The sequence below is a fragment of the Trichosurus vulpecula genome, chromosome 5 (genome assembly GCF_011100635.1).
Source record: "Trichosurus vulpecula isolate mTriVul1 chromosome 5, mTriVul1.pri, whole genome shotgun sequence".
Lineage (NCBI taxonomy): Eukaryota > Metazoa > Chordata > Mammalia > Diprotodontia > Phalangeridae > Trichosurus > Trichosurus vulpecula.
This window is the reverse complement of record NC_050577.1, coordinates 230,736,818-230,749,881: the sequence shown is the minus strand read 5'-3', so window position 1 is coordinate 230,749,881 and position 13,064 is coordinate 230,736,818. Positions and strand designations below refer to the sequence as shown.

Here is a 13,064-nt window from a genome sequence, read left to right as displayed (position 1 = left end):
TTTGGCTCCAGAATGAAAGAAATGGGTGGAATCTGCATAGGGCAATTTCATTTATCCCCATGTAAGGAAAAAACTTCCTAATTACTAGAAATGTGCAAAAATAGAATGGGAAGCTCTCAGAAGTGCTGCAGGCCCTGCCACTGGAGATACTCATTTAGATATCAGAAGTGACTATATGTTGGGATCATTGATTCCTTAGTTTCTTTCAAGACTTAGCTCAAGTGCTGCTTTCTATAGGAAGCCTGTCCAGATCTTTTTAGAGGCCAGTGCTGTCTCTCTGTTGTTAACATTAAGTTGTGCTTATTTACCTGTGTAAAATTTGGATCCCACATTGGGATGTGAGCTTCTTTTTTTTTTGTTTTAAAACCTTTTAAAATTTTTTTTCATATTTTATTATTTAATATTTTTAGTTTTCAACATTGATTTCCACAAGATTTCAAGTTACAAATTTTCTCCCCATTCCTCCCTTCCCCCACTCCAAGATGGCATATATTCTGATTGCCCCATTCCCCAATCAGCCCTCCCTTCTGTCACCCCACTCCCCCCATCCCTTTTACCCTTACTTTCTTGTAGGGCAAGATAGATTTCTGTGCCCCATTCCCTATATATCTTATTTCCCAGTTGCATGCAAAAACAACCTTTTTTTGAGCATCTGCTTTTAAAACTTTGATTTCCAAATTCTCTCCCCTCTTCCCTTCCACCCACCCTGCCTAAGAAGGCAAGCAAGTCAACATAGGCCACATGTGTATCATTATGCAAAACAGTTCCACAATAATCATGTTGTGAAACCCTAACTATATTTCCCTCCATCCTATCCTGCCCCCCTTTATTCAGTTTTCTTCCTTGACTCTGTCCCTTTTCAAAAGTGTTTGCTTTTGATTACCTACTCCCCCTTCTGCTCTCCCTTCTATCATCCCCCCTTTTTTGTCCCCTTCCCCTACTTTCCTGTGGGGTAGGATACCCAATTGAGTGTGTATATTATTCCTTCCTCAAGCCAAATCCGATGAGAGCAAGATTCACTCATTCCCCCTCACCTACCACCTCTTCCCTTCCAACAGAACTGCTCTTTGTTGCCACTTTTATGTGAGATAATTTACCCCATTCTATCTCTCCTTTTCTCCCTTTCTCAATATATTCCTCCCTCACCCTTTAGTTTTATTTTACTTTTTAGATATCATCCCTTCATATTCAACTCACCCTATCCCCTCTGTCTATATACATCTATATTCCCTTTAACTACCCTAATACTGAGAAAGGTCTCATGAATTAAACATAACATCTTTCCATGTAGGAATGTAAACAAAGTAGTTCAACTTTAATAAGTCCCTTATGGTTTCTCTTTCTTGTTTACCTTTTCATGCTTCTCTTGATTCTTGTATTTGGAAGTCAAATTTTCTATTCAGCTCTGGTCTTTTCACTGAGAAAGCTTGAAAGTCCTCTATTTTATTGAAAATCCATATTTTGCCTTGGAGCATGATACTCAGTTTTGCTGGGTAGGTAATTCTTGGTTTTAATTCTAGCTCCATTGACCGCTGGAATATCATATTCCAAGCCTTTCGATCCCTTAATGTAGAAGCTGCTAGATCTTGTGTTACCCTGATTGTATTTCCATAATACTCAAATTGTTTCTTTGTGGTTGCTTGCAGTATTTTCTCCTTGACCTGGGAACTCTGGAATTTGGCAACAATATTCCTAGGAGTTTTCTTTTGGGGATCTTTTTCAAGAGGCAATGGGTGGATTCTTTCAACTTCTATCTTAACCTCTGGTTCTAGAATATTAGGGCAGTTTTCCTTGATGATTTCTTGAAAGATGATATCTAGGCTCTTTTTATGATCATGGCTTTCAGGTAGTCCAATAATTTTAAAATTATCTCTCCTAGATCTATTCTCCAGGTCAGTGATTTTTCCATTGAGATAGTTCACATTATCTTCCACTTTTTCATTCCTTTGGTTCTCTTTTATAGTATCTTGATTTCTCATAAAGTCACTAACTTCCACTTGCTCCAATCTAATTTTTAGGGTGGTATTTTCTTCAGTGGTCTTTTGGACTTCCTTTTCCATTTGGCTAATTCTGCCTTTCAAGGCATTGTTCTCCTCATTGGCTTTTTGGACTCTTTTGCCATTCAAGTTAGTGTTTTTTTTTCTCTCTTTTTTAATATTTTTTAAATTTAATTTATTTAATATTTTTAGTTTTCAGCATTGATTTTCACAAGAGTTTGAATTACAAATTTTCTCCCCTTTTCTACCCTTCTGCCCACTCCAAGATGCCGTATATTCTGGTTGAGTTAGCGTATTTTTAAGGTGTTATTTTCTTCAGTTTTTTTGGGTCTCCTTTAGCAAGCCATTGACTTGTTTTTCATGGTTTTCTTGCATCACTCTCATTTCTGTTCCCGATTTTCCTCTACTTCTCTTATTTGCTTTTCCAAATCCTTTTCTAGCTCTTCCATGGCCTGAGACCAGTTCATGTTTTTCTTGGAGGCTTTTGATGTAGGCTCTTTGACTTTGTTGACTTCTTCTGGCTATATGTTTTGATCTTCTTTGTCACCAAAAAAAATATTCAGTGGACTGTGTCCTTTTTTCCTGCCTGTTCATGTTCGCAGCCAACTACTTGACACTTGACCTTTTTGTCAGGGTATGACTGCTTGTACAGTAGAGAATATTTTGTCTCAAACTTTAGGGGCTGTGCTGCTGTTTTCCAAGCTACTTCTCCTTCACTGTCACGGTAACCTTGCCACAGCAGAGCTCCTCCCCCAAGAACCACCAATCAGGACCAAGATCCAGATCCAAGCAGGGCAAAGCAAGAGAACCCTGCCTCTGTGCCTGCAAAGTGCTCCTTGCACTCCCGCTCTGATGAGCCATTTGATTCCTCCCACTGTGTGGGCCAGGGACTCTAGAAGCAACTGATGCTGGAGCTCTGGATGCAGCCACTGGAGCTTCATGCTGCTGCCGTGATGCCCCGCCACCACCTCCGACACCCCCAAGGCTTGGGCCGACCCCTCTTACCCTGATCCAGCATTTTCCCACTAACCTGCTCTGTGGTCTTTGGTGTTTGTGGGTTGAGAAGTCTGGTAACTGCCACAGCTCAGTGATCCATGGCCCTAAGGCCTGTTTCCCCCGACTCCCAGTCTAGTTGGTCTGGTGCAGCCCATGCTGGGCTATGCTCTGCTCCCAGCACCATGTGACAGACCCTTCCCAGCAACCATCCAGGCTTTCCTGGGCTGGGGACCTGATTCCCTCTGCTATTTCGTGTATTCCGCAGCTCTAGAATTTGTTCAGAGCTATTTTTACAGGTGTTTGGAGGGATTTGGGGGGAGAGTTTATGTGACTCCCTGCTTTCTAGCTCTTGGCTCTACCCCAGGGTGTAAGCTTCTTGAAATTAGGAACATCAAAATAGTAGGAACTCTCTGGGCCTGAAGTCAGGAAGTCCCAAGTTCAAATGTGGCCTCAGACACTTACCAGCTTTGTGAACCTGGGCAAGTTACTAGACTGCTGTTTGCCTCAGTTTCTTCCCCTGTAAAATGGGGATAATAATAGCACCTACCTCCCTTGGTTATTGTGGGGATCAATTGAAATAATAATTATAAAAGTGCTTAGCACATGGTAAGCATTATAGTTGTTATTTGTGTCCCCAGTGTCTAACAGTGTTTATACATAGGAGGAACTTAGTAGATGTTTGTTTCATTCAACTGAATTGTTGAACAGATTATTATTTATGTATGGGTTGGACCAGATGACCTCTTAGGTCTCTTCAAGTGGAATTTCTATAATTCTGACTTTGATTCTACGAATTTGTCTTACTGAAATACCAACAAAGAAATGACCATTTTCTAGTTTCTGCATGTTTCTACACCTTATTTCCATGTCTTTCTAATAGAAAAACATAAAAGTTACAATTATTAAAACTTTGTACAACTTTTTTCTTCATAATCTATTGCCAAGGATGACACTTTCACTTGAGAAGAATTTTGCTTTCCATTTCAATCAAAATATTAAATCATTAAATTTGTTACTCTAGCTTGTTCAGTAAATGGATCTAAGTTGCACAGAAGCTTTGCTTTGTATCTAATACAGTGTGGTCTAATTGTGATTATAAATCATCTTCAAGATGAAGCATGTATTTGAATAAAAATATGTATCTGCAAAAGCATTTCTGTATTAGACCTTTAAAAATGGCATTTTAACCAGCTCACTTGAGAACAGATTTCCCAAATTAAAGTTTTTAAATTAAGAATGAAATCAATTTTAAATGCCTTCATTAAAGTAAAAACGTCCTTCAGATAACTCCAAAAATAACACTAGTTTCAAAATTTTATTACTAACTCCTTGTTCAATATAGATTTTCTTTTAAACTAACTTTTTATAAAACTGCTTAAAAGTTTCTTAAAATTAAAACTTGCTTTTTTTTAGGGTCTAAATGAAACTATCTATACTTACGCAAGTCATAAGTAGTAATGTGCTTTAGTAGAAAGTCTGTTAAACTTGAGGTCAGAACTGGGTTTTGAACCCTGGCTTTGGCACTTGCTGGCTGTGTGATCTGGGGCTTTAAACTCTCTGAATTTCAATATTCTCATCTATAAAATGTGGGTAATAATACTTGCAGTATCTATTTCATTGCACAAAGGAAAGCAATTTGTCTAACTTAACTGTGCTGTTTCCATTTATATTATTATTATTTCACTAATGATTTTTTGTTAAAATATCCATAGCATTTTAAAGAGGGATAGCTTATATTTATGTTAACATTCCTTAAATTTTGAGGAGAAATAAAATAATTCTTGGCTCTGTTACTATCATTGTTCTAGGATACTAACTTCTACAATGATTTTATGTAGATCTTACAGGTGTCACTAAGTGGTTTCATGCATGTTTTAACCTTTGTGAATTATCACTTATCGGAAACCCCCTTCTCCAAGAAAGAAATTGGAGGTAAGAAAAGCATTTCTTTATAGTGTTCACTCCTTATTTTTAAAATTAATTTTTTTCAGTTGTCAAGCATTTTTTTCTTCCTCCTCCTCCTGTGGGTGGGGAAGAAAGATAAAATCTTTGTAACAAATAAGCAGAGTCACACTAAACAAATCTCCGTATTAGCGTGTCCAAAAATAAGTGTTTCATTCCACATATTTGTTCCTCACCCTGCATCAAGGAGGTAGGTAGCATTTTTTTCTTCATAATAAGTTCTCTGGAATTATGGTCAAATGAAGTGTTTTGAAATTGTTCATTTTGATGTCAGAGCATACATTGTTCTCCTGATTCTGCTTACTTCAATGCTAAATCAGTTCATACAAGTCTTCCTGAGTTTCATTGATGTTATTTCTTTCATTGTGTTGTGTTGCATTCATGTACCACAGTATGTTTAGCCATTCCTCAACTGATGGAAACCCCTTTTAGTTTCCAAAAAGACCTGCTATGTATATTTTGGGTGTCTATCTAGGACCTTTTCCTCTCATTTTGATCTCTTTCAGATAAAGGCCTACCAGTGGCAGAGCTGAGTTAAAGTTTGGTAACCTTTGAGGTAGATTTCCAGATTGCTTCTTAGAATAGCTTTACCAGTTCATAGTTCTACCAGCAGTATATTAGTATACTATTTTTCTTGTTGTCCCTCTGACATTTGTCATTTTCTCTTTTTGTCAACTTTGCCTATCTGAAGGGTGTGAAGTGAAACTTCAGAGTTGCTTTAATTTGCATTTCTTCAACTAGTGATTTAAAGAATTTTTTTATGTTGTTATAGGTTGCATAGATTTTTCCCCTTCACTTATCAATTTGCAAATGGCTTTATTCATGTAAATTTGAATCGGTTCCTTATATATCTTGGAAGTAAAACTATTTATCTGAGACGCTTGCTGCAAAGATTTTTTTCCCCCAGTTAACTGTTCCTCATCTAATCTTAGCTGCATTGGATTTTTTTATGCAAAAAGTTTTTATTATGTGTAATGAAAACTATTCATTTTATCTTCTCTGAACTATCTCTCTCTCTATCTTTTTCTCTCTCTCCTCCCCCCCTCCTCCTCCCTCCCTTGGTCATGAAGCTTTCCCCATGTGTTGGCCTCCAGTGTAATTTCTTCTTTTTTCCTCATCTGCTTATGTGACCTTTTATGTCTATATCTCATATATATATATATATATATATAGTATATATATATATATATATATTTAGAGGTTATCTTGACATATTGTGTTAGATGTTGGCATAAAGATAATTTCTGCCAGAATGGTGCCAGGTTTTCCCCTCAGTTTTTGGTACACTCTCAAAGGTGGGATTTGAGGGTTTATCAAATACTAGGCTATTGGGTTCATTTGCTTTAGCACGTTGCCATCGATAGACATCTCTGTTTTTTAACCAGTATCAAGTTGTTTTGATGATTACTGTTGTAGTGTTGCTAGGCCTCCTCCATTTCTACTCCTATTATTCTTTCCCCTGAGCTTTTGTTATAACATATGAATTTTGTTATTATTTTTCTTGTTCTTTAAAGTTATCCTTTGGTAGTTTTGTTAGAATTGCACTGTAACAAGTAAATTAATTTAGGTTACACTGTCATTTTTATTTTATTGGCTCAGACTATACGAGGAATTAATATTTCTCCAATTATTTAGGTCTGTTTTTATTGCTGTAATTAGCGCTTTGTAATTTTATTCATATAGTATATCTACACATTTTGTTTTTGTTTAGTTTACTTCACCTTTGATTTCATTCCTATAGTGAAGAACTTTCTCTACCCATGCATATTAACATCACTTTTACAATTTATAGTCTTAAAGAGTTGTTTGAGGCACCAGGAGGTTAAACAATTTTCTTGGAGCCTGTTTTCTTAACTCTGAGGGCATCTCTCTTTCCACTACACCACACTGCCTTCTTCTGTGTATCTGAATTACTCTATTTGAAACAGTGATTATGCTCTGAATCACAGATGGCAGGATAAAGTTTGTGTTCATCTTATTTTAGACATGGGGAGCTTTGGAATTAGTATTCTTGATGACTCATGCATTATTACGTTTCTGGGAAGAGTCCTATGAAATCTCTTCCTCAGATAAAAATTAAGCAACAGGCATTAAGTGACTTATGTAAGGTCGAACAGTAGTTAAGGGGAGAGCGTGGATTAACACTTCAGTCTGCCTCCCATTCTATTCTTCGTTGTATGTCACCATTTCTTAGGTTACCCAAGAATTGCTGGCCAAGCCAGAGCCCTCCTACTTAGTAATTCCTTCTACTCTCTTTTCCTGCTAAATTAAAAGGCTCTCCATAACTGTTCCACCTCACACCTGCCTTGTCCTTAATTCTTGTCTTATCTCAGGGGGTGATGTTTGGAGGTGAGAAGGAAAATACCTTGGGACACATGCTAAGGTCTCTGCAGGTTTATCTTCCCCACAACTGCCATTTACAATTCTATGAAGGTAAAAACAAAACAAAGCAAAACAAATTAACAAACAAAAACAAACAGAAAACTGCCTATTTCTTTATCCTTCTTAATAGTTAAAAGAATGAGTTTGTACCCTTAGCCTATTTTATGCTTGACTCCCATACCTCTCTGGTAGGCCAAAAAAAAAGTTCATGGTTTTACTGGCTCAATTGGTTTCTATACTGTTCATTGTGGCAACTATTTTATGTTGGTTAAACTTCTCTTAGAATCACAAAATCTCATTGCTGGAAAAAAAACCTCAATGGCTGTCTAGTCCTACCTACACCCAACCATGAATTTCTTTGAGAGCCCTCCCACTCACCACCCCCATAGTGTCATTCAGCCTCTGCTTAAAGGCTTCCAATGATCCCTTATATTAGCACAGGGGTTCTTAATATATTTGGTGCTATAGACCTCTTTGGCAGTCTGGTGAAATCTACAGAACCCTTCCCAGAATATCTTCAAATGATTAAAAGAAAAAATAAATTTCATTTAGAGGTTAATGAAAATAAAAATATAATTTTATTTCCCATCTAAGTTCAAAGACTACTGAAGTCATGAATCTATGACCCCAGGTTAAGTGGAGAGCAGAGAATGCATATGAGAGATGTTATAAAGATAAAGGACAAGACTTGGCAACAGACTGGACATGTGCAGTAAATGCAAATGAAGAGTCAAGGATAATACTGAGGTTATAAACTAAGCTGACTAAGAGAATGGTAGAGCCCCTTGATAGTAACAGGAATCTGGAAAGAGGAGAGAGCTTGGGAAGGAAGATGAGTTCTGTTTTTAAGATGTGGTAAGAATGAGATGTTTTCAAGACATTTGGACCAAATGTCCTATAGTGTAATGGCAAGGAAAGTGGGACTTTTAGCTGTTTTTTTCTTTTGGAGCACTTCTCAGCACTAAGGTAATCAAGTCCTTTGATTGAGCCTTGCCTTTGTTTGAATCAAGAATATTTGATTGAATCAGGAGTCTTTGATGACCTGCTTAAGTCACAAGAATGCCTAAGTCACATGACTTTGAGTCACATGGTTGTGACACCCTCTGTGGGCTGACCCTGAAGAAGTGTGTGTGTGTGTGTGTGTGTGTGTGTGTGTGTGTGTGTGTGTGTGTTATATATCTTGAAAGCCACTGGAGGCAGCCTTTGAGAAGTAGTTTGGGGAATGAGGAGAGGGCCAGTGGCCTCAAGAAAGGAGGAACAGGAGACATGGTCACACTGTTGAAAATTGTCTGAATTCCCCCTGAAACTCGAGTGGGCAAAGATTTACAGAAAGGAGCTCATATCCAGCCATGTCTTTTCTCAGTCAGTTGATATTTCTTTCATATACTTGAAATTGACATTCTGGTTATTCCCTGGACATTACGTGTCTTCCTTGCAAAATGCATTTTTTCTCACTTCCACCTCTTAGAATCCCAAAGTTCCTTCAAAGTTTAGGTGCTGCCTTCCATGTAAGACTTTTCCTGATCCTCTTGTTTATTAGGACACCTCCCCTTGTTTAAATTACTTCATATTATTTTGTACATAGTGAATCCTTCTAGTAATTTTAAATTCCTTGAGTAGGGATTGTTTTGACTTTGCATCTCCACTGTGTTCCACGAAGAGAGAACTTGATAGATTTATATGGTTTGATTTTGTTGTTTGATTTGTTACTAATAATGCAATGATAAATACCATATTAGGGTATTTTTTAACTTAAAAAATCATCCTCAGATGCTGCAAGGTTGAGAATCCACATGGTCTGGATCTATAAAATACACAACGTGGACAGGAGCAGATGTCTCCTTTTTTTTTGGTGGGGTGGGCGGGTCTGGAAAAAGAAGCAGAACAGTAAAGTCCAGGGAAGCCATTAAAGGAAGGCAGAATTAAGTGAGATGGGAAAAGTTGCTACTCAGTGAAGATGATTGTGACGTCTGATCCTATAGAAGTGACTGTTTACTCTTTGTCTTTAGATTTTGCTTCCTTGGAGCAAAACATTTACTCATGGACTGTACATCCCTTCCCTTTCCCCCCATTCCAATTCCCTGAAGCCATTCTCTGATGCAGACATATCTGCAAGTCCTTGCTCAGAGGCAGAAGAAACCTAATGCAGAGAAAAAAAATAGGCTTTCTTCTTGGATAAGAAGTCAACTATTCATTTGTTCTTGCCTATCTTAGAGAAAGGAATATTATTCAATAAGGAAAACAGTACTGTGAGGCTAATAACTTTTTGCTTTGTTTTGTATCTAGGACACTTCAATTCCAGGTCAAACCTAGGTTTGTGTGTAACACAGAGAATGAAAAATAAAGGAAGAGCAGTCTGCTTCTATCAATAGCAATCCTAGAAGGTGTAGAATGACTCCCACTTAGACTTGATCTTCCTGTAGCTCATAGCTTCAAATCCCTGAATCGCTTCCTTACTCTTTTCCCCAACACTCTTTGGTAAGAGAAGAGTAGAAGGAGAGAGGGCCTGTTTTATGGTAGGCTTTGGGATTTACTGAGATTCAGTATCTTTTTGTTTATTTTATATCATCAACTGCAAAGCAAGAAGAACCTTATGGGAATCTAGGAACTGATTCTCTCTTCCATATATTGTCTAGAGCTGGTCCAGACCATCTGGCCCAAACCAGATGGTCTGGTTACCTGGGTTTGAGCCAAATTCATGATGTTTGGCTAGAATAATACCAGATTTGGACACATAATAAGTGAAGCATCCCTATTACATCCCCAACAGAGAAACTTCCTTTGACAGGAGAAGCTATTTTTCCTGTATTCTCCAAAATTCAGTGTTCTGAAGCAGCTCATTGTGTTATAGTGTGGAAGAAAAATATAAATAATGGGAAGCAGATGTAATTTTCCTAAATGACAGGCCAGAATATAATCAAAACTGTAACTTTTCTGTAAAAGTTTTTTATTTTCTCTTTTCTCATTTAATTTATAACTTTCCAACTTCCGTTAAAAAAAATCTTTCCAAGTCAGTTATCCCATATGTTAACTCTTAATCAACAAAAATGTATTGACTGTTTACTGTGTGAAGGGTATGGTCCTGGGTACTGCAGAAAGGAAAAAATACAGTTTGATTTCTGCCTTCAAGGTAACTATAGTCTAGTTAGGGAATTTATATCCATACATACCTATGTTATACATGATATATGTTGTATATTTCTATCCATATATTATAATAAGGAATTTATATCCATATACTTAATTTATATTCATATATCTATGTATATATGTATATATGTATATATATATACATGTATATATATATGTATATATATATATATAAGCAATATAGCACAATGCAAGAATGACAATCAGAGTAGTAAGACATTCTGCAGAATCCCAGAATGACAGACTTTCAGTGTTAGAAGGAACATCTAGTCTAACCCCCAACCCCAAAAAAGAATTCTGACCACAGTGCACCCAACAAATGATCCTCCAACCCTTACCTGATGACATTCATTAGAGGGAACCTTCTATCTCCTACACTCCTCATTCTACTTTTGTATAGTTTTAATTGTAAGGAAGTTTTTTCCCCTTACATAAAGTCTAAAATCGTCTCTTTACAGCTTCTACTCATGTTCCTAGTTCTCCTCTCTGTGGCCAAGGGAGACAAATCTAATCCTTCTTCCATATGACAGCTTTATAAGTACTTGAAGAAAGCTATCATTACCTCCCTTGAGTCTCCTGCAAGCTACATACCTCCATTTCCTTCTGTTGAAACTCAGAAACCATTGTAGTTTCTCTGCTCTCCAGTTTACCAATGTCCTTTCTAAATGCACTATAGTGTATAAAATGTTCTCCTAGTTTAAGGCAGAGAAAGAAGATGTGTGTTCATTGAAAAATTAATTTTAAAAAATATACTATGGTCAAAAGAGATAGGAGTCAGAAGGCCAGGGTTCTAATTTTGGTTTCATTTCTAGCTGTATGTAAGATTGTGTGAATCACTTGGCCTTCTTGACCTTCAGGTCATCATCTATACCTTGAGTAATATGGACTAAATGATATTTAAAATCCTTTCCTGCTCTAACCATCTGTTTCACTTAGTCCATACAAACCAGAAATGCTCTAGAAATTCTGAAAAAAGAGAAGATCCCTGAGTGTTAGAGTGATATGACAAAGGTTGGAGGAAGTTGGATTTGTGTTGAACCTTGAAGGAGGAATCATATTAAAATGAGCAGGGAAGAGAGTATTTTTGTGAGTAGAAGGCAAAATTCAGTAAGCTAAGTTAAGGTACAGTTATTAAGCCAGTGTTGCTTGGTAGAGGAGAAGAATTCATGTAGAGAAATGATAGGAGATAGGGTTGGAAAGGGAAATTGGAGTCATACTGTGGAAGACCTTGCTAAATGAAGAATTTTGAACCATATCTTGGGATTAATGGATAGACACTGAAGATATTTGAAGATTAATTTTGTGACATTATTCAGAATGGACTGGAGAGGGGGCAGAGCCAAGATGGCCACATGAAAACAGCATCTTACCGGAGTTCTCTCACAAGGTCTGTCAGATTCCTATAAAAAAGTGAATTTGAGCAGATTTGAGAGAGTCAGAAACTGCGAGCAGTCTGTGTGGGGCAAATTTCTGAGCCCGGAGAGTCTGAAAGGCTGAAGGCACGAATCTGTAGGCTTGGAGAGTGCTCGGCGTGGGGAGCTGCTCCAGAAGCAGTCGGCCAGGAAACCCACGTGGGAGACAGGCTGGGAGAAAGCCGGGCGCCCGAAACTGGTGGAGATCCCCAGTCCTCCCAACACAGGACAGCAGTCTGTGGAAGTGACGAGAGGCAGTGCAACACCACTGGCCAAGAAACACCAACTCCTAATGCTTGCAGCCCAGAAACTCGGATTCTTGAACTTCCAGGAGACATAATGGCCAGGTAAACGGCTCTAATCCCTCCCCTCCCCGCCCAGAGAATTCCTTGGGGGAAAAAAAAGAACACTGGAACAGAGGAGAAATAAGTGGGGCGTCAGTGGTCAAATCGTAGAAGTTCGTTAGTCCCAGAGGGGCAGAGCTGGCAGGGGTCAACACCAGGAGCCCAGACGTAATCTTGCTCCCTCAGGGGAAGTGCCAGACATCAGCTCAAACAACAAACAGCTGAGACCATTGCTGAAGAGCAACAGTGCTGGAGAACACCCCTAGGGAGTGTGACACATCAGGGAGCCAGACCCCTCCCCCACACCTCAGGAAACTGAAGGCTATAATTCTAGACTCACAATCCCCAGAATAAGAAAGCTGGGACACAGAGCCCTGAGCCCTAAAGGCAGATATTTGTTGTGAAGCCAGGAAAAGGCTAACCAACATGAAGAACAACACAAAAAAAACCGAGGACTATAGATTCTTTTTATGGAGACAGGAATGATCAAAATACCAATTTGGAAGAGGACAGCAATGACACTAGACATGTCTGATACCTCAAAAGGTAATGCGAACTGGTCTCCAGCACAAAAAGCATTGCTGGAAGAGCTAAAGGAGGATTTTAAAAAACGAATTAGGGAGCTAAAAGAAGATGAAATCAAGTCCCTAAATAAGATTGGTGAAATGGCTATGGAGTTACAGAATCTAAAGAGAGAAAATGACGCCCTGAGAGGCAAAATCAACCAATTGGAAAAGGAGACTCAAAAGCAAAATGAAAATACTAACTCATTAAAAATTAGGGTTGCGCAAGTGGAAGCTAATGACTCTATGAGGCACCAA

General features: G+C 38.1%; 1 protein-coding gene across 1 annotated transcript in view; it reads left to right on the top strand.

Annotated features, from left to right (window-relative positions):
• Nucleotides 1-13,064, top strand: part of LRRIQ1 (leucine rich repeats and IQ motif containing 1) — a 253,197-nt gene that overhangs the window by 67,511 nt on the left and 172,622 nt on the right. The window contains exon 14 of the mRNA XM_036760717.1: nucleotides 4,832-4,925. Coding sequence (XP_036616612.1) covers nucleotides 4,832-4,925 — 94 coding nt within the window. The remainder of the gene's footprint in view (nucleotides 1-4,831; nucleotides 4,926-13,064) is intronic.